Below are 21,338 nucleotides of genomic sequence, written 5' to 3'. Positions count from 1 at the left end.
CTCGATCTCTGACCCTCAAACACATACATTCTTTCAGAACATTTATATCTGGTCACTCTTAAAGATGTCCTTCTCCTCCTTCACCAAGGCGATTTTATGACAGCGTTAGATCTGAAAGATGCACATTTTCACATTCCTATTTATCCAGCACACCACAAATACCTCAGCTCAGATTCGTAGTTGAAGGAAAACATCTGTTCCTAGTGTTACCTTTTGGGGTCACAGCCGCTCCAAGAGTATTTACCAAATGTCTCGCAGTGGTTAGTGGTTGCCGCACACCTCAGAACACAACACATTCATGTCTTCCCTTACTTAAACAATTGACTTATCGAAGGCTTCATATGCGTCCCCTTCACAAATCTCTCTCTTCAGTGGTCTCGGGCACAGGGTCAATTGGAGGACCTAGTGTTATTGGTCTGCCAGACTCCACACACTCTGAAATGGTAGAACACCACCAACCTTATGAAAGGGCAGCTCTTCCTAGACCCTGTACCTCAGGTCTTATTCTTTAGTAGCACAAAAGGATGATGGACGGAGTGCTGAACAATGCACTCTCACCCCCAGTCACCGATCTGTGCTTAGTCCATCGTTCTTTTGCTCACCATGCCACCCAAGTTTAGACCCAGCCATATGCCAATCAGTCTTGACCCTCTTCCTCATGGGAACAGTCCAGCCTGAACTGCCGAGCCAAGTCCTCCCTGAACCGGAAACAAGCCTCCTGGGACTGATTTCGGGGCATCAAACTTCATCACCCAACTAGCTTGAATCCAGTGGCACAGTAAGCATGGGACCCCACTGGGCATACCCTTCCCACTTAGGGGGACTTTAGCAACACAAAAGGATGATGGACGGAGTGCTGAACAATGCACTCACTCACCCCCAGTCACAGATCTGGGTTTAAACCATTGTTCTTTTGCTCACCATGCCACCCCAGTTTGGGTAGTCCTTCTCACTACGGATACATCACACACAGGCTGGGGAGCTCATCTCCACAACCTGACAGGGAACACATAAACTACTTGGAGCTTCAAGCAGTCTTTCTAGCAGTCAAGATATTCCTTACACACTTGCAACACAAAGTAGTGCTAGTACGGACAGAAATGACTGCCATATTCAATTTTCAGAAACGGGTTGGGTTGGGGGGCTGCACGTTCATGCTAGCTGTCCCAGGAAAGGACAATCAGTTTGCAGACCTTCTCAGCAGGACACAGTGACAAGTACACAAATGGGAAGTCCACCCTCACGTCCTTCATCAGTACTTCCAAGAATACGGGACACCTCAAATAGACCTTTTTTAGCTCAAAATGCAAAATGCCAAAACTTAGCATCCCGGTACCCTCACCCCCAGTCCAAAGGCAATGTTCTATGGATGAACTGGTCAGGGATATATTTGTTTACACTTTTCCGCCTCTTTCACTTATTCCGTTTCTAGTTCGGAAGCTCAGACAATCTTCATTCATTGCGATACATAATGCACCCACATGGGTGCAACAGCCATGGTTTACCGGACTTCTGTAACTCTCATTAATTCCACACTAAAAACTCCCCAGTAGGCCGGACCTTCTAACTCAGAATGAAGGGCAAATATGCCATCCGGGCCCCAGGTCACTCAAACTAGCAATATGGCTCCTGAGGTCATAGAATTTGGATACGTACAATTACCCCAAGAGTGTATGGATATTCTTAAGGAGGCATGTAGATCTACAACAAAACAATGTTACGCTGCAAAGTGGAAATGCTTTGTCTGCTATTGCCAAATAAAAATCATTGATCATCTCAAGCCAGCAGTCGCAATTATCTGTTAACTACTGCATTTTCAAAAAGCCAATTTAGCATACTTATCTATTAGACGTCATTTAGCAGCTATAGCTGCATATCTTCCAAACAGGCAGTATACCTCTTTGTTTAGGGTTCCAGTCATAAAAACATTTATGGAAGAAATTAAAAGAATCATTAAACCAAGGGTCCCTCCGGCACCCTTCTGGAACCTTAACATTGTTCTCACAAGGCTCATGGGTTCCCCTTTTGAGCCACTACGTGCGCGTCCCTTACTGTTCCTGTCATGGAAAGTATCTTTTCTTTTGGCCATCACTTTCCTTAGATGTGTCAGTGAACTCTAGGCTTTAACATTGAAAGAACATTCACAAAGATAGTTGTTCTCAGAACTAACCCTAAATTTCTGCCAAAGGTTGTTTCACAATTCCACGTTAACCAAACAATTGAACTACCAGTTTTCTTTCCCAAACCGGATTGTGTGGCCAAAAGGGCTTTATACATCCCTGATGTTAAGAACCCTCATGCATTACATAGCTGGAACAAAACAGTTCAGGAAAACTAAACATCTTTTTGTGGCTTTCTCAATACTCCACAAATGAAACCCTATATCAAAAACAGCTACAGCTAGGTTGATAGTTGAAAGCATTCAAAGTTGTTATGCCAAAGCAAAACAGCAGTTTCCTGTCATCCCTAGAGCACACTCCACTAGAAAGAAGGATGCTTCAATAGTATTCATAGGAAACATACCTATAGCAGATATTTGCAAAACAGCTACATGGGCTACACTCGATAACTTTGCCAAGGACCATTGTATAAACGTATTCGCACACCAGGAAGCTAATGTTTGCCAAGCAGTACTGAAAACTCTTTTTAAACAATTGTAACTTCTGCATGCTAGCCACTGCTTTATGGAGGTGACTGCTCTACAGACCTGCAGTCCACGCTGGGCTAGCATCAGAAGTTGGCAACACTGATTACCAGTTCTCACCATCCAGTCACCCACTGCCCCTCTGGGTGTCGGACATCAAACCCGTAATCAGGGACTCCACCCTCCAGGCTGTCACTGCACCCAGCCACGGCTGGCAGCGACCTAAAGCTTTAGAGTTGACTGTGACTTCCGTCCTGATGTTGAGCCCAGCCGAACAAGACCCAAACTACCTCGACAATCTCTGGGTCTTGGTGCCCAGTCTACCATCCGTAGCAGACTCCATGGAGTGGGAGCTTCTGATTCTGCAGTTCCTTCATGATGAGTTGGACTCCCTACAACAGAGACACTTCATTCATCCTCAAATGGGGAAAATCACAGCAAAGCCATCACCAAAGGTATAGGAGACCCTTCAGTCCAAGAGGAAGCTTACTTTTGAAGAATATTTGGCTTTGGAACCGTCTCCACCTCCCAAGCTGAAGAATCATCACGACAAGGACACAAGTCTGCTGCCCTCTCGACCTCCTCCACCACCTACACGACCACCACCACAGGGATCTCCACCTCCTTCCCCAGAGGGCTCCACACATTCTTTGTTTGGAGAAGGAGTCCTCAGTAAGACCGTGATGATGCTACATATGACCTGGAGCCCCAGGATAATACATGGGACGATTATAGGGTTGTCCCTATAGGTGACAACAACCCCAATCTCTACACCTCCAAGCCTTCCCCTCCTGGCGGTACCACCTCTGACTACAAGGTCATTCACAGGTCAGCCACCTTTCACAAGGTAGATCTAGACACCGTTTCAGAAGAGGATGACTGCCTGGTGGAAACGCTTTCACATACTCAGCATTCCACAGTTTTTGCCCTTGCTTAAGGGGGATGCTAAACACGATGCTTAAGCCTACACAGGATATTTTCAAAGACCCAGACAAGATTAGGTTAGTTACCCTAAGGGGTAACAAAAAATACAAGTCCTCTCCCTCTGGCCCGCACTACATCAGAAGTCAGATCCCATCAGACTTGTTGGTAGTGCACACCATCCGTAAATGAGAAAATGCACAGAGTTCTTCCCTGCCGTCAGTCAAAAAAAGGCAAGAAAATTGATGTGGGAGAAGGGTTGCCATAAAAACAGAAACTCATGGGTAGGTCGCAAACCACGTGGGGTTGTTGTCCAGGTACAACTGTGCTGAAAGGGACGAAATGGGGGGCCTGATCCTGCATTTTGAAGGGCAAAATATCTCCAGTACCACCATCAGGTGAGCTGTCAGTGTGGCTGACACTGACACCAGGGTCAATAACTAAGTGGCTTGATCCACTGGCATGCTTGGCTCTGTGTCTCTGGCTTCAAGAGTGAAGTCCAGCAGCATCAGATCAGCATGCCCTTTGATAAGGCCGAAAAGGGTGCTCCCCAAGTTAATCAGATGCTCATGAAAATCAAAAAAGACAAGGACACAGCCAAAGCAATGGGAGATCTCTAGTCTCCATTACAGTGTGCAACTTTTCGTCGCTCACATTTCTGTGGCAGTGCAGAAGCCACCGTCTCAGAGGCCAACACCTCCTGTTAGAGACAACAGCGCCAGTCACAAGTCTCTTGGGGTTATTCCACGGGTGCCTACAGGGAAAACCATTCCAAAGGTAGGGGTAGAGAGGCGGCAGTTAAGGGAGCCACACCCAGTAGTGACTTCCTCTCCCTTCCCCCCAATCACACAACACCTGTCAGGAGACATCTGCAAGGTTCCTTTCACAATGGCAAACCCTCACCTCAGACCAATGGGTTCGGTCCATTGTAGAGCAAGGTTACTGCCTGGAACACACTGCCCCATAAACCCTTGCTCTCACCAAAACACTAGTGCCTTCTCCAGGGAGAAGTGGATGCGCTCTTACTCAAGGAAGCCATAGAGCTTGTGCTGCTACAACAGCACGGCAAAGGCGTGTACAGCATGTACTTTCTAATCCCCAAGAAAGAGAGGTCCCTGGGGCCCATACTGAACCTCAGTTGTCTGTAGTACCTCACAAGAAGCTCCCCAACAAGCTGGGCCTTCTCACTCAACACCAGGGTATAGCTAGTCAACCCAGTCCCAGGTAGCTCAACCTGATGATCTGACTCCTGAGGTCTGAAAGATTTGTCACCTTGGTTTTGCTTCTTAATGAATGTCCATCCTCAAGGAGGCTTGCAGTCCCACTACCTGATCCCCCTATGTGACAAAGTGGAAGAGGTTTGTCCACTTCTGCCTACCCAAACCCATTGATCCACTAAAGCCAACAGTGCAAGACATTGCCTGTTTCACTTGCATCTGTTTGTTTACATTTGGCTGCAGTGGCAGCATACCTTTATAACAGGTAACACACTTAACTAGTCTGAGTTCCCGTCATTAAGCTATAACTGTAATAAGATGCTCTGTTCCAAAAGAACGGGCTTCATTCCACCAATTAGGGTAGGGGGAATTTTCAGTCACCACATACATTAGTCTTACAGGAACGGTAGCCCTCACTCACCATTAGGTGACATGCTTCATCATCGGGCCATGCTCCAAGTCCGGACGGCAGGCCGACACTGCAATGCTAGATGGACCCTACTTTGCTGGATATCTTCTTAAGACAGAATGCCGGTAGTGACAGCAACAGGTCTGAAGAATCGCCACCTGATCTGTGTTACTGTTATAGGCAAGAAGCATGTTGACCATGACTAGCAGTTCTGTAGTGTGGGGAATACCCACACACAGTTCCATAATATCTAAATCTCTAATTAGAGTGTTAGACACACATTTAGTTGTAGATAGGGAACCAGGTCATTGTTTTCTATACTTCTCCCCTTTTTTCATTTTTAACCTTGGCAGGGGTGCCAGGTTGTATTAAAGATAGTTTTCGTGGCCACATTTAGCCAATTGTAGCGGTTTTCCTAGCCCCTCTTACATCCACTCACTACCGGCATTCTTTTATTCATAGGAACCATACAGCTTCCAGGTGACAGCTGAATACTTATACAGAAAGGCCTCCAAAGGCTTTAGCCAGGAAAAAAGTAACATTTTAAACATGCCTTTTGCCTTAAAAAAAAAAACATGTATAACACTAATATTTTACCTGTTCTACTTTTAAATACCATGCAACTGCCTACATGATATGGTAATATGGCCTGTATAGGAGTGAATTTCTAATAAGGAAGGTTTAGGTCTGTCAAATGTGGTTATTTTGAGAGGTTCAATTTGTAGTTTAAAACTTCCACAGACATGCTTCCTGTGTCCAACTACCCAGATGTGCACAATAGTTGTGTCTCAGACACTGTCCGCGCGCTTGTTCACATGTAACCAACCAGTGCCCCTTAGCCTAGCTGTACCACAGAACCCATCTGAAAAATCTGACACTGGCTGTAAACACTCTCAATTCACTTACTATAAATTTACGCATTACCATGAGCGAGTCTCTGGTAATGAGACTCGCTCTCTGTAAAGATTAAATAAATAAAAAAACAGGTGATCAAAAGCAAAAACAGGCAGTGGACTGGACAGTCAGAATTCATCTGTAACAGGTGTATCACAAGTGTGGGCATTTCTTTGATTCCTTGAGACATATCTACTGGTAAGAGGATCACCTTTACTTCTTCTCTTAATCTGACCATAACTCTGTTCTGACTGTTTCTACAATATAATATATGATAGTACTTCTTATTTTGTGATTTCAGGTAAATACTCTTTGGCCCACCAGGACTGTGTTACTGATAGATATGCAAACTCTTGTTACACACAGTAAAATAGTTTTTTGTACTTGCTAAAGTGTATCATAAATTCTTCCTCCCCCCTCTACATCCTTTGTTTCTCTCTCCTTATCCTCCACTCTTTTTTCTCTCCTTTTCTGTCTTCCTCTTCATTCTTTACCTTTGTGATCTCCAGTTGCCTCCCCTCAACCATCAATATATACTCCATGTACTGCCTCCCCTCCTCTTTGCTGTGCTTGCCACCTCTACTGCCCCTGTTTTTCCCCTCTACAGCCACTGTATTTCCCCCTGTATGCTCCCCTCCTCCTCGCTCTGCTCCCTTGCTTTTTCCACACTCACACGCACACAACCTACAGCAACTCGTTCTCATTCCAACACACATTGCTGGCCTCACATCAGATATCATCTTTGCCAGCTTAGACCTAGTCATGCACCTAATGCATACTCCAGTCACATGCTTTCCACCACCGAACACCATAACTTACCCCATCGTCTTACCCTCAGTTACATAACCTTGAAACAAGCTGAATTTGGAGGAATTAGAAAACCTGCTTACATCCAACACAGATCTTTGTAAAGGATGCATATGATAAATATATTTTTGTAAAAGTAAGCTAAATCGAATTAGCTTAGAGAAGGCAAAACACAATCTTCATGACCATTATTATAAGATTTATCTAAATAATAAAACATACTTTCAGAAACCTACAAAGATAGTGAATTTCTGACATGACAGGCACACAAAAAAGCTGCTTAAAAAAAACTAAGACTTTATACCTCCATTTAAGAAAAAAAAAGTTAATCACAGAAAGAAATGTTTTTTTTATATATATATATATATATATATATATATATATATATATATATATATAGTAATTGTCAGGAAATGTATTTAATAAAACTGTCATTGAAGTGGGAGTCCCATGGTACCTTAGAAAGCTGTATGTAAGAATCAAATTGGCCATAATGGCAGCAGCCATCCATTGAATAGCCTTTGTCTTTTTAAAAGAAAAAAGAAATAACTTGTCCGATGACCAATCAGGCGCCTGCACCCTCAAGAATATCCAAGAGAGGCTCTCACTCAGATTTTCTACCGCACGTCATGTGAAGGGAGTGTCTGAGCTCTGCTCAGTGTTTTCCTGTGCAAATCTTTTCCTTCAATCCAAAGATGTCAGACCATTCTAAAAAAGGCCTTTTCACCCTTGTAACTCCTGTGCCAGAACAAGGTTTCATATTGATGACTCTCATATATTGCCTGTATCCTAACATCAAGCAAAAGACTAAAATCTATCGCACTTTCTCATCCAAGACTCTGAGGGACAGAGAAAGAAGACTTCTTTTGTGGCTATAGGCAAGGAGCAGTTCTTCAGGTGAGGATAGTGACAATCCTTCAAGACCCCAGAAAATGTCAAGATCTGCTGACTAGGAGCATTCTGAGGAGAGCAGGAAGACTACTAAAACTCACCACCAAGACCCCTCAAAAGATAAATCACACCTACTCTCCACTGGGTCAGTCCCCTCACAGCCACCTACCCCTTATTCTAAGAAAAAGGAGATTCATCATTATTCTCCTTTCTCTGAGCCGTCAATGTCAAGAAAAGCAAGAGTCCAGATGACACCACAGCGACAGTAAGCACTGTCTTATCGACAAGATCTTAGTTGTCGCTCACGTCGTCAGCGGAGGCTATGCGGACACCAATATCGCCTATGACGATTGGTGGTGTAGGTCATTCTGAAATTGTGGGTTTAACATTGCCACCAATAAAGAAAAAACCTCCATCAATGAAGCTGAAGTCTGAACCGTCGACAAACTGCTTCACTGGCTGCATTTCAGGGGCCACGCTTATCGACAAAGATACCATTGATGAGACCTCCGTTGACAAAATTGTCCACGGCAACACTGTTGACAACAACATCGTCGACGACATAACCGTCAACGACCTAATCCTTGTCGACTACGCCACCATCTTTGACACCACAACCAGCGGAACCATCGTCGACCACTATACCGCTGACAATGTCAAAACTACGGCACTGGCTCTAGTGAAAGAAATACTGGTGCCACAATACACTGTTGCCTCCACCAATTCAAATCTCGTTGATTCTGGTACCACCTTAACAATTACGAAGGACACATCTGCAAGCAAGGTGTCCTTGCTACCCAGCCACCTCTTGGACTGGGAAGTCTCTGAAGAAGTTGTTCCCTTTGGGGACGCGCCCAGTCCATCAGAGTTGCATTTTAAATACCAAGATGATGACAATAAATATGATCAACAGGATTATAAAGGTTATTATACTCCTCATGGCAGGCAATATGAACCATACCCACAACCATGCAATACCTTTCAGATGCCGGTCTCTCTCATTCAAAACATGCTGCAAGACTACAAAGGTTTCCGGATCCTACTCCAGACACAACAACCTGCACAATCCACACCATCTTTCTCCAGCTACCCATAAAAGCTTGACTCCACCTCCTGAAATTCCTAGGCTAACACCAACATCTGCAATAGCCATTCCTCAGAGATGACGATACCTCCTTTGAAGAAGAGAGAAAAGAGGGGAAGGTTATTACTCCTCGGCATGTCCAAAATGAGTGGGATGATTATCTGGCACCTGCACCATTGCCGCCACTCCTCAACTATCAGACTCTCCACCTGAGGACAGTGGAGGGTTCCACAAACTTGTGGACAGAGCAGCCACGTTCTTCCATCTACCAACATCTGTCTCACATACAGATTATTTTTTGCATGATTTAAAAGAACAGGCCAGAAAATCCATGAGATCCATCCCTATTATTGATTATATATGGAATGAGGGACTGAAAATAATGAGTCATCAGCAGTGTCACCAGTAACCCCTAGTCTGGATAAAAGAAACACAAGGCTACGGTGGACCCTCCAGCATGCTTGATACGTCATCCAAAACCGGACTCCGTGATCTCGTAAGCTGCCCAAAAGCGTTCTAAAGATCCATCCACCCACATCTCAGCCCCACCGAACAAAGAAGGGAGATGTTTGGACAACATTGGAAAGAGATTCTACCTTATGTCAGCTGTTACTGTCCAGGCAACAAATATTTTAGCAATTTTAGGTCACTATGACCGACAGAAGTGGTCTGATATGAGTGCTTACTTTGACCTTATTCCGGAAGACAAACAACTGGAGGACTCAAAGATATTACAGGAGGGTGAACATACTTTCACAGAAATAATTGATTGGGCCTTGGATATTGCGTCTGGTTTTCAGCAGCTTTCTGGAGCAGCAGTATTACTCCGTCAGGGATGGGCGAAGTCCACCTCGTTTACACAAGAGGTGCAGTCCAGAATTTTAGACATGGCCTACGATGAAGAGAGTTTGTTTGGCAAACACATAGACAATGCTTTATCAGCAATTAAAACGGACACAGATACTGCCAAGTCTCTTGGTTCTCTGCAATATAGAAGAATGCCCTTTTGAGAAGTCAGGGGCAGCAATTTTACAACCTACAGAGATGGTTATCAGAGACAACAGCAGCTTCCGTTGCAGTTCAGGTCCACTTATCAGACCTACTGTCAGCTGCCCACAGCAGCATACAGCCGGCATGGAGACAGGCAGAAACAGCCATCCCGAGGTCGAGACACCAGCCGTAAACAATTTTTTCCTTGGGGTACCAGCTTCAGTTTCATCCCCTCATCGCAACCAAGTTGGCGCATTCATCTTCCATTACTTGCATCAATGGAAGAAAAAACATCCAACAAATGGGTGTTGGACATACTGTCTCTTCCGGTCACACCCTGGAGTTTGTGCAGAAACCCCCAAATCATCCTCCGAAGAAGCACATCCACCGAAGAAGCACATCCACCTCCTCTTCACTTACTGAAACGAGATGTTACTCTAATGCTTTCCAAAGGGGCAATAGAGAAGGTTCCTGCTCATCAGAGAGGCCTAGGTTTTTACTCCCGATTCTTCCTGGTGAGAAAAAAGACAGGGTAATAGAGACCAATTTTAGATCTCAGACAATTGAACATTTTTGTGCGCAAACAATCCTTCCAAATGATAACCCTCTCAGACATCCTCTACCTTCTCAATAGCGGAGATTACATGACATCGCTGGATCTGACATTTTGATTCATCCCAGGCATCGCAGGTACCTCTGCTATACTACCCATTATCAGTTCAGGGTTCTACCTTTCAGGTTGAAATCAGCCCCCCCCGAATCTTTCCGAAATGCCTTGCACTAGTAGCACTGCGACTTCGCAAGCAAGCCTTTCAAGTCTTTCCTTAGCTGAACGATTGGCTGCTCAAAGTGGCAACATCACAATAGGCATCTCAGGCCACCAACTCCTGTTTGATGTTATTCCACAATCTGGGTCTAACAGTGAATCACCAATAATCCTCTCATTCCATCACTCAACATGATATTTTTGTGTGCAAGGATCAATACAGTCAAAAACAAGGCCTATCTCTCAAAAGATCGACAGCAAAGATTAACCGCCATGGCTTCAAATATATCCCCAAAATTGTCAATTTCTGTGAGGCTTTTTAAGTCGCTGCTAGGGATGATTTCCTCATCAGTAAACCTGGTGCCTCTAGCACAACTAAAAATGAGATCACTGCTGGAAGAACTCCAGCTCCAAGTCGATTCAGTCTCAAGGCTCCTTCGAGGGCTTAATCACTATTACACTAGGAACAATAACGTCTTTGCAGTGGTGGATTTACAGCAATCATCTTTCCCAGGGTTAAACATCATTCCTTGTCACAGTCCCAGACTTCATCATTACTACAGATGCTTCTCTTGTGTGCTGGGACGGTCATTTACAGGATATTTGCATCGAGGGAAAGCAGTCAGACAATCTGAAATCAATGCCCATCAGACTCTTGGAATTAAAAGCCGTCTTTCTCACACTAAAAGCCTTTCTTTCACGGATCTCAGGTTCATCAGTGCTGGTCCACAGGAACAACATGACCAGCATGTACTATATAAACGAACAGGTAGGAACACCTCCCTATCCCTTTCACAAGAAGCTCAGCTTCTCTGTGATAAGCTAACATTGAATAACATTTCTCTCAGGGCAGAACACATGTCTGTGTCAAAAATGCTTTTGCAGACACACTCAGCAGGACAGAAGACAGTTGTCACGAATGGGAGGTGGATCAACAGGAGGTGAGCAATATCTTCTCCAACCAGTTCTGGATCTCTATGCTACACTTTTATGCCAGTCGAAACCCTCTCTTGGGGTCATGGAGGAATGCCCTTTGGATGCAATGGCCCGGGATCTTTGAGTACACTTTCCCTCTTTTCGTTGAGCCTCAGGGTTCTCAGGAAACTAAAACTGGAACGCCCTCAGCTCGTTTTAATAGCTTCCAGCGGGCCCAGACAACACTCATTCACAGAGCTGATTCTCTTGTCTGTGACCGAACCCATTCCACTTTCCAAGAAACGAAGATTACTGTTGCAAAACAAAGGGCAGATAATGCATCCGGAACCAGCCTCTCTCCAATAGCACGCATGGCTCCTGAGTTTTGTGAATTCAGAAACCTGAATGTCCATCAGGAGTGTAGAGAGATACTCTCCAGTGCAAGAGTCGAAAGCATTAAGAAGACTTGCAGACTGAAATGGAAGACAATCTGTGCTTGGTGCCAACAAAACAATTTGAATACATTCCAGACTTCGCCTGAGCAAATCATACCTTATCTTCTCTTGCTCGCCAAATCCGGGCTCGTCTTTGCTTTAGTGAAAGTCCACCTGGCGGCAATCTCAAGAAACCCACATGGTGCAAATAAGGTTCCAAATAAGGTTCCTCTTTGTGCTGGCAGGCTCATCAAACAGTTTATGAACGGGTTATTTTGTACTTTTCCTCCTGTGCGACCACCTGCTCTGGAGTGGAATCTCAATATTGTTCTTACTCTGCTAATTAAATCTCCATTTGAGCTGATACATTAAGCCAACCTAAAATATCTCACATGGAAGGTCGCTACTCTTCTTTCTCTCACCTCTACCAGAAGAGTCAGTGACATACCAACTTTAACGATTCAGGAACCATTCCTGCATTTCACAGCCAACTTTGTACTTCTCAGAACAAATCCAAAATACATCCCAGAGGTTCCATTATCAGTTCCATCTCAACAAACCAATCATACAGCGAACATTCTTTCCAAACCCAACTGCGCAAGCTGAAAGAGCTCGACCTTCTCTAGACATAAAACGATGTCTCAAGTTTTAGCTCCGCTACATGAAGCAGCTACGTAAAATGGATCAACTATTAGTCTCCTACAATCAAGGAGCTAAGGGAGCTTCTGTTAGGAAACCAACAATAGCAAGGTGGATTTCACAAAAATTCAGTTCTGCCACTCTAAAGCTGACCAAGAAACCTAAGGCGCATTCCACAAGGGCAATATCAACCTCAGCTGCCTCTATCGCAGGTGTAGGAAGCTAGCTCTGTATATACTGTATGAAAATGAGACAGTGTGCACAGAGTTCAGGGGTTCCCAGAGGCTTAACAGAGGCTAAAGTAGATAACACTAATGCTCTCTTGTGGTAGTGTGGTCGAGCAGTTAGGCTTATCAGATTGTAGTGCAAAGCATTTGTTGTACACACAGGCAATAAATGAAGCACACACTCAAAGACCTAACTCCAGGCCAATAATTTTTATAAGGAAAAATAGGTTTTGTTACTTTATTTCTAGAACCACATAATTAATTTTGCAGGTAAGTACTTTTGCGAATAAGTATTCAACATACATACCAATGTCAGTTTGTTTCACTTCGGCTAGTTAAATCGTTTTCGAGAAAAAAAGTGAATATCTATTTCAGAATTTGACACAGTGCAATTTTCAGAAGCAGGTCCAGAGGTAGAAAAAGAAAGCACAGTTTTAGAGGTAAGTTCCAAACTTACAGTTCCAGTCTCTAGGGATTAGGATGTCTGTCAGTGGGAGTTCAAGCGAACCTCCAAAGACCCACTGCCAGCAACACGCGGCAGCTTGGGTGTAAAGATCAAAGTGGCTGCCAGTTTTACAAAGGGATTCTATGGAGGCTGGGGACACGTGGAATCAGGCCTGTTTGCAGGGGAGTACCCGCATCTTCGGAGGGAGGCCGGCAGAGGTCAGCATCAGCATCAGGCTACCAATGCTTTCCTACGAGGGAACCCCAGGGGCCACAATGATGCTGCAGGTGGAGTCCGGAGGGGGGGGGGGGGGGTTCTGGGAAACAAGAGGCTGGACAAGGAGGAGGGCTGAATGCTGGACGATGCTGCACTGAAGGTCAGGTTCCCCAAGGCCGGGGGCTTCGGGTGCAGGGGTACTTTTAGGCATCTGGAATCTTTGTCTGGTCGCGGTCAGGGGGTCCTCCAGATTCAGGCTGCAGGCATCATTGTGGTGGACTGGAGGAGTCAACCCAGGGTGAGCACTTGATCAGAATCGCATGGGGGCCAGCTCTAGTCGGTTGGGCCAACTGGACACTGGCAGTGGACGTCAGGTGCAGGGTGAGCGGATCTGGGGTGGCTCTACGGTCCTTTGGTGATGTTTCTTTCTGGACAGGGCCGCTGTCCACAGGAGATCTTGGTTCTCCTGTGTGCAGGCAGTACTCCAGAGGCTTTCCAGAGGTTGCTGGTCCTGCAGGACACGTCACCATCTTTTTTGCAGGAGACAGGTCGGTAGGGCTGGGGCCAAGTCAGTTGGTGTCTTCAGTCTTCTCTGCTGGGGGTCAGCTTAGCAGTCCTTCTTCTTTCTTCTTGTCATCCTCTTGAGGTCGCCATTAATCAGACGAGCTAGATTCAGGGGGCAATAGCCAATGGCTACTGTCGCTGAGGATGCCTACCCTCTTCTAGTGTCCACTCCCTCTGGGGACGGGGACATATATCTAACCCTATTGTTCCTTGTCCTCCAAACCAAGATGGAGGTTTTTGCAAGGAGGGGGTCACTTCAGCTCTGGACACCTTAGGGGTGGTACTAGCTGCAGTGTTCACTCTTAGTTTTTTTCCCAAATTTTCCCACCAGACTTGTTGCCGAAAGTGTGGCTTTGTCTAGGGGGGTTGGCATCCCCACTAGCTGGAGTGCCCTGGGGCACTGTAACAAGAGGCCTGAGCCTTTGAGGCTCACCGGCAGGTGTTACAGTTTCTGCAGGGGTGAGATGTGAAGCACCTCCACCCAGGACAGGCTTTGTTTCTGGCCTCCGAGGGCACAAAGGCTATCACCCCACGGTCAGAAATGTGCTTTTTAGTGGCAGGCTGGCACAGACCAGTCCTGCACTAAAGGATTGGGTAACATGCAGGGGGCGTTTCTAAGATGCCGTCTGAGTGCATTTTTCAATAAATCCAACTCTTGACATCAGTGTGGGTTTATTGTGCTGAGAAGTTTGATACCAAACTTCCCAGACTTCAGTGAAGCCATTAGGAGCTGTGGAGTTCGTAGTGACAAACTCCTGGCCCATATAATTAATATGACCATGCTGCACAATGTCTAAGAATGGACTTAGACAATGTAGGGGCATATTGCTCATGTGGCTATGTCCTCACCAGTGGTATAGTGCACCCCGCCTTAGGACTGGAAGGTCTGCTAGTTGGGTGACTTACTTATGCCACAGGCAGTGGTTTATGAGCATGGCACCCTGAGAGAGAGTGCTCCCACCCGCCTCCCCGGGAGCCTGTAGCCGTTTAGAAGTTGATCTTGAACATTTGTAAATTTGTAAATATATTACTTTAAACTTCATTATGTACATACGTATTCACTCCATTGAATGGGCACTATTACTAGCATACACAACTCCTACCTCACCCTCTGCGGGGAAAAAATATCTAAGATAGAGTCGACGCCCATGCGCAATGGAGTCGAAATGGGAGGAGTCCCTCGGTCTCGTGACTCGAAAAAAGACTTCTTCGAAGAAAAACAACTTGTAACACTCCGAGCCCAACACCAGATGGCGGGATGTGCACAGCATGTGAATCTGCAGCGACTAATGCCACGAACAGATGTACACTGGGTAAGTGACATTTTCCATATATATATATATATATATATATATATATATATATATATATATATATAAGCATGTGAATCTATTAAAAATTCAATACTGGATTTAAAAAAAGTTACCTTTAACTGCAGTTATACAGTACTGGTATCTTTCATAAATTCCCATGTGACCCATCCTCCTCCCCTTTGAGGCTCACCTTTTACCTCAGTGTGTACCTCACTCTTGAAAATCAGAGGGAGAGAGCCTCTCTTGGGAGTATTCATTTCCATCCATCCATTGAATAGCATATATATATGCTATTCAATGGATGGCTGATGCCATTATAGCCCATGTGATTCTTACATACTGCTTTCTAAGGAATAGGACTCCTCCTTCGGGGAATGATTCAAGCATGTGAATCTATGAAAGATGCCAGTACTGGATAGCTGCAGTTACAGGTAAGTAATTTGTTTTCTTTTTGTTAGGCTGCACTTAAAGCATTGAATTTGAAGAAGATTAGAGTTGGAAGGTCAATGGGTGCATGTGGGACAAGAATTTCGGAATTTGTTCTTTATGTAGGATTGGTCAAAATGATGTAGTTCTCTATTTACTGAGCAGAGAGCACTTAGAAGATGGATTGCTTGTAGATAGTAAGCCAGCACAAGTTTTTAGGCTGTGTGGATACAGCTTGATGAGGAAGCAGATTTAAAATTGAGGGGAGTTGCAGCATTTTCCGTCATTTGAAGGTGGTTGATTAAATAATCTAGGAGCCCCTGGTATAGAAAATTCCCTTAATCAAGGTGTGAAGTTGTTAGGGCTTGGGTTACCGTTTTTCAAAGGCAGAGATTAGTTTTTTTTTAGTATGATGACCTTTGGACGTTTAAGGCTTTTTGTGTGATGCAGGCAGGCACAGAGAGATTTGATAAGTCAGTATAAGAGTAAATGGTTTATAGTCTGCTGATGGGTCCTTAAAAAGGATTGAATCCTTTATCTTGCACCTTGGAAAGTGACTTTTCCTTTGTTTCCAGGCGAAGTGTGGTTTCAGGGAGGGCCTTGCAGGTTCTCTTTCAGTGATTTGTGTCTGTAGTGATGCTGAAAGGGAATATTTTTTTCTTTCAGGTTGCTGTTAAGTGCCACCCTGATGAGCTCTTATACTTACAAATGGATGTTAGGACACCCCTTCTAGTTTGTGATTTTAATATTGTGTTGCCTATTTCCGCCCATGAGCCACTTGGACCCATGAATACAGTGCTGTTAAGCTTGTAGCGCTGAATATGCTATTAAAGTTAGTTCCTTCAGCTATGAGTTTTACAGATCATTAATTTTCCACTGAGAAACCATAAACGCCTTTCCTTGTTTTTTTTCTTCCTGAGGAGCTCTCCACCTTTCTGGCAGTTTTTGTCATATTTTCATTAGCAAACATTAATGCATCAAGGCTAAAAGCCTGTTCTGTTTCAAACCCTCTTCTCCGGGGAAAGTCTTAAGATAGATGTCCTTTTCTTCTATTATTTCTTGGTTGATATTATGTTACTTTTTTTAAATTCTATTTTCACTTTTTAAATTAAATTTCATTACATGCGGGTTTCACTTTGTCAGATTATCAGAGGAACTCCGTAGTTAAAAGGTAATGTTAGTCGTTTTAGATGCAGATTCTGGTAGTTTGTATACAGCGTCAGTTAAACAAAATAAATCAAGAATATTCCTTCCAACATTTTGCATGCCCCTACTGCATTTTAGACATTTTGGGAGTTGGCATTGTATTTAAACAGCAGGTAAACAATAAGATCGTTTGATGAGATTTTCATGGTAGCACCGAGTGTCTTTTTGTAACGGTATGGCGCCCACTTGCGTGCTAGAGTATTTTTTTCAGTGAGGGTTCTTACAATAAAATAGCCATTTATACTCCTGCAGCCATGGTAGATGTGGAATAGGAATCTTTCCAGTGACGTGTACTGGTCTATCTGAAATGGAAGTTAACCACTCATGTTACACTTTTTTTTTTTTAAATAAAATCTTGTGTGCAGGATTTCTTTTCTAGATACAACTTTGGTTTCTAAATCTTTAGTGTTTCCAGCAGCATGTTTTGCTGGATTTCATATGCAAAGCAACAACATGAGTTATTTGCTGTAATTGTTTTGGAAATGCGCTGGATTTCTCGGTACATTAGTCATGGCTAACTAAATCTGCGGGGAGAAGCATTTCTGGCCAGGCCTCTTAGTATTGTTTTTCCACTGCCTTCCCAATCTAGATTCATTGTGTCTATGGATTCTTTCCAAACGTTTGGACGAAATTAGTCTCTCACCCTTTTGCTTATTGTACTCATGGTCCTAGGCCCATCACTTCTTCCCGACAACCCACCAGCCTTTGTTTATGTCTGTCTAAGTTGGCCTTTATCGTAGAGCAAAGGAATTATAGTTTTGCTGCCCTAGAGCACATTTGAAATATGGTGCTTGGATTTAGGCAGGACCTTGTTTTCACAAGGTCTCCAGTGCCCTCCAGTATCAAGAGTGACATGCCATAATTTCGGTGTGAGAGGAACAGTAGGGCTAGGATTACAAATGTCAATATGTTGAGTATGGTGTACACACATCTTATTCCACGCTAACACTGTAATCTTTTGTGATGAAATTGATGAACTAGTGTTTTCAGCACGAATAGTATTCAGGTCATACAGTTTAATGTGCTACATTACTCTCCGTGTTATATCTAGAAAGATTGTATGGGGGCTTGTTTATTGCTATTTTTTTATCATCCTGACATAAATATTTATTATCATTTATTGTTAGGTGGTTACATGCATGCTGTCAGAGCCTTAACACAGAGGAGGAAGTGGAAAATGCAGCTGACAGTGGTTTTGACTGTACAATGTGTAGACCATATGTGACGCCAACTCACGGTAAGTGACAGTTAGAAAACCGTCCTGTCTTTCTTGTTCTCCCTCCGCATAGGAATACTACTAAGTCTGTTCATAATAGAAATCTTTAGTAATAATGTAGAAAACAAGTAACTAAAGTGGGAAAAAGTCTATCGACTCTGCCATAAATTAGCTCCTGGTTAGACAAGCATTGTCTCCCTGACATCACCTCCTTTGCCCTTCAGTAGCAGTTACTTCGCACAAAGTGATAGGCTCTCACCAGATCTGTGTTCGTCTGTCCAACACTTTTGCCCCATGCACTTGCAGGTTGGCAAACTCCAAACTACATGAATGTTATAGGCTTCCTCTGAAGTGTAAACATGACCGCTTCAGATATAGTAATCCTAACAGGAGTGTTGGAAAGTCTGTACCCTCAAAACCTTGCCCAGTTTACTACAAGTGACCCACAGCAAAAAAATCTGCTAAGGAGTGGTCAGTTTAAAGCTTTTCAAAATGTCATCCAGGGAGGATGTATGAAAATCACAATTTAAACTGAACCTTTGAAGCCCCTATATAGCAATCCTAGCAGGTTTGGTGTGAAGTCTGTACCCCAAAACCTTGGCCAGTTTACTACAGGTTAACCACAGCTAAAATCCTCCTAAGGAGTGGTCAGTTCAAGAGTTATCTACTCCTGCCAGCCCTATCGCAATACCACCCCATGGTTGAGACGTGCATGTAAAATTATCGGCACAGACGAGTGCAGATCGAACATTGGAGTAGCCTGGGCAGACACCTGGAAATCAGTTAATTACTGTGTTCTTTAAGGACTCCTCATTTTTGTGTGAGCTATATGATAGTTTTGTAATATGCATCATGTAAATTGTATTTTAATTTTGATTGTTTATATGGCAATGGATTGATTTAGAGTGTGAGGGTGCATGTTGCTTTCAAAGACAACAATGATCTCCATCCCTTGATAAAAACACTCCAGTCTGTGACCCCATCTGAAAAGCAATACTTTTGAGGGTTATTTCTGTGGTATGATGAACGCCTCAAGTCATCAATCTTAATTGTGAAGGTCAATTGTGCCCCACACTCTGATTTCCGATCCCACTCCCTTAGTTTTGGTCGTTATCCTTTTGTGGATGTCTAATATCATCCTCATTTAGCTTTATTTCCAATCACTAAGATCATAAAAGTACATACTTTAGAAATAAATAGTACATTTCGATAAACATGTTGCAATCAACCGATTAAAGTTGTAAAACACAGTATTATAAAATCACAATTTTAAAATCATGAAAGATAAAGACATCTCACAGCTCAAAACTGCCATATACAAAAGAGTAAACCTCTTGGTGAGTTCCTGTACATTGCTTGAAGTAAAGCAGACAACAAATCAATGTTGCTGTTTTGGATAAAGTGGCTAGTGCAATGCCAATTTCTCATTGTAAACCATATTTTAACAAAGCTTCTGGTTTCCCCAAAAAATGTTTCAACTTGCAATAAACAAATAGAGACTCTGGGATGATTCCATAACATGGGGAGGAGTTAAACCATGTAGAGCACAAACATACATGTTAAATAAATTTTGGGCCAATGGATTTTTGCTAAATAGGAACATCTCTCCTCACTAGTTACTCAAGGTTATCATTAGTTATACCACATAGACAAGTACTCAACCTCCCACCTCGCTATCTAGGAGCTTCTTACGCCTTAGCCGAATTGCTGTTAGATATTTTGCCACACCGAACACAAGTATTCTGCCGGTTCTCAGAATTTTAAAAGCATCTAAGTACCTCCTGGTACCTAAATTACCAATAGCCCAGAGTTTGAGATAGCAAGGACTGAAAAATAATATATGTTCCAACGATTCAGTGCCCCTGTGGCAAACTGGGCACTGATTATCCACCACCCCCTTTTCATGCCATTTAGAGCTAAGCACCTTAGTTGGTAGGGTACTGTATCTAACTTGTGTGCTATCAGTGGAGTTATTTCATCAATGGTCACCCCATAGCATGCACTGGGTTTTACATCAATGAAGTCTCCGCTGTTTCTCATGCAGTCACCAACTGGATGAGAAACAGCTGCCTTCAACTCAACACTAACAAGACAGAAGTACTCATCATGGGCCCTCAACCCAACGCGTGAAATGACTCCTGGTGGCCACCCACCCCCGGAAACCCGCCCACCCCTACCAGCCAAGCCCGCAACCTGGGAATCACCCTGTACTCCAACCTCAGCATGAACCACCAAATCAAATCAGTCACCTCCACCTGCTTCAGCACCCTCCACCTCCTATGCAAGTCCTTCAAGTTGATCCTTCTCGAACATAGAAAGACAGCCACACACACCCCCTGATCACTAGAAGACTGGACTACGGCAACACACTCTATGCCGTAATCAACAAGAAGCTAACCCGCAAGCTACAAAACATCCAGAATGCCGTTGCCAGACTGATTCTCGACCTACCTCGACACTGCCATATCTCGCAACACCTGCATACACTGCACTGGCTCCCATAGAAAAAAGAATCACCTTCAAGATCCTCACCCACACACACAAAGCCCGCCACATCACCGGACCAGCATACCCGAACCAGCGACTCAACCTCCACGTACCCCACAGGGCCCTACGTTCAGCCCAGCTCTCTCTCACAGAAGTACCCCGCATCAGGAAAACCAGAACAGGACGCTCCTTTTCCTACCTCACAGCCACCGCCTGGAACACCCTTCCTCTCCACATCAGACAAACCACCTCCCTCCTCAGCTTCTCAGCTTCTCGAAGGAACTGAAGACATGGCTTTTCTAATAACCATCTCACAAGTATGTTACTCTTCACCCCCCCCCCCCCCCCTTTGACACCCTAATGGGTGAGTAGTAGTGCTTTACAAGCACTGATTGATTGATGCTATTCTTTCTTTACTCTGTGTCAGTTTCAGCAGCCACAAACTCCCAATAATGGCTTTTAATCCTATCTCTGGGGAGGACCAATAATTTTCTAGTCCTAGTTTCTGCAATAGTGACTTCACAGTTCAAAACCAAGAGATCCTCTTTACACAATGTGGAGCCATTAGCTAGGTCTAAATATACTGGCACAAGGGGGCACTTTGGGGATGGGATAAAATAGAAATCA

The 21,338-nt window shown here is 44.0% G+C and overlaps 1 protein-coding gene across 11 annotated transcripts in view; it reads left to right on the top strand.

The window, feature by feature from the left end:
• The window catches only part of KMT2C (lysine methyltransferase 2C), a 1,516,687-nt gene that overhangs the window by 632,100 nt on the left and 863,249 nt on the right, over positions 1 to 21,338 (top strand). For all 11 annotated transcript variants that reach the window (XM_069211124.1, XM_069211114.1, XM_069211120.1 and 8 more), the window contains one exon: positions 18,136 to 18,245. In XM_069211124.1, coding sequence (XP_069067225.1) covers positions 18,136 to 18,245 — 110 coding nt within the window. The remainder of the gene's footprint in view (positions 1 to 18,135; positions 18,246 to 21,338) is intronic.

Source organism: Pleurodeles waltl, chromosome 10, assembly GCF_031143425.1.
Source record: "Pleurodeles waltl isolate 20211129_DDA chromosome 10, aPleWal1.hap1.20221129, whole genome shotgun sequence".
NCBI classification, from domain to species: Eukaryota; Metazoa; Chordata; class Amphibia; order Caudata; family Salamandridae; genus Pleurodeles; species Pleurodeles waltl.
The sequence above is the reverse complement of the archived record's forward strand: the minus strand, read 5'-3'. Positions and strand labels throughout refer to the sequence as shown.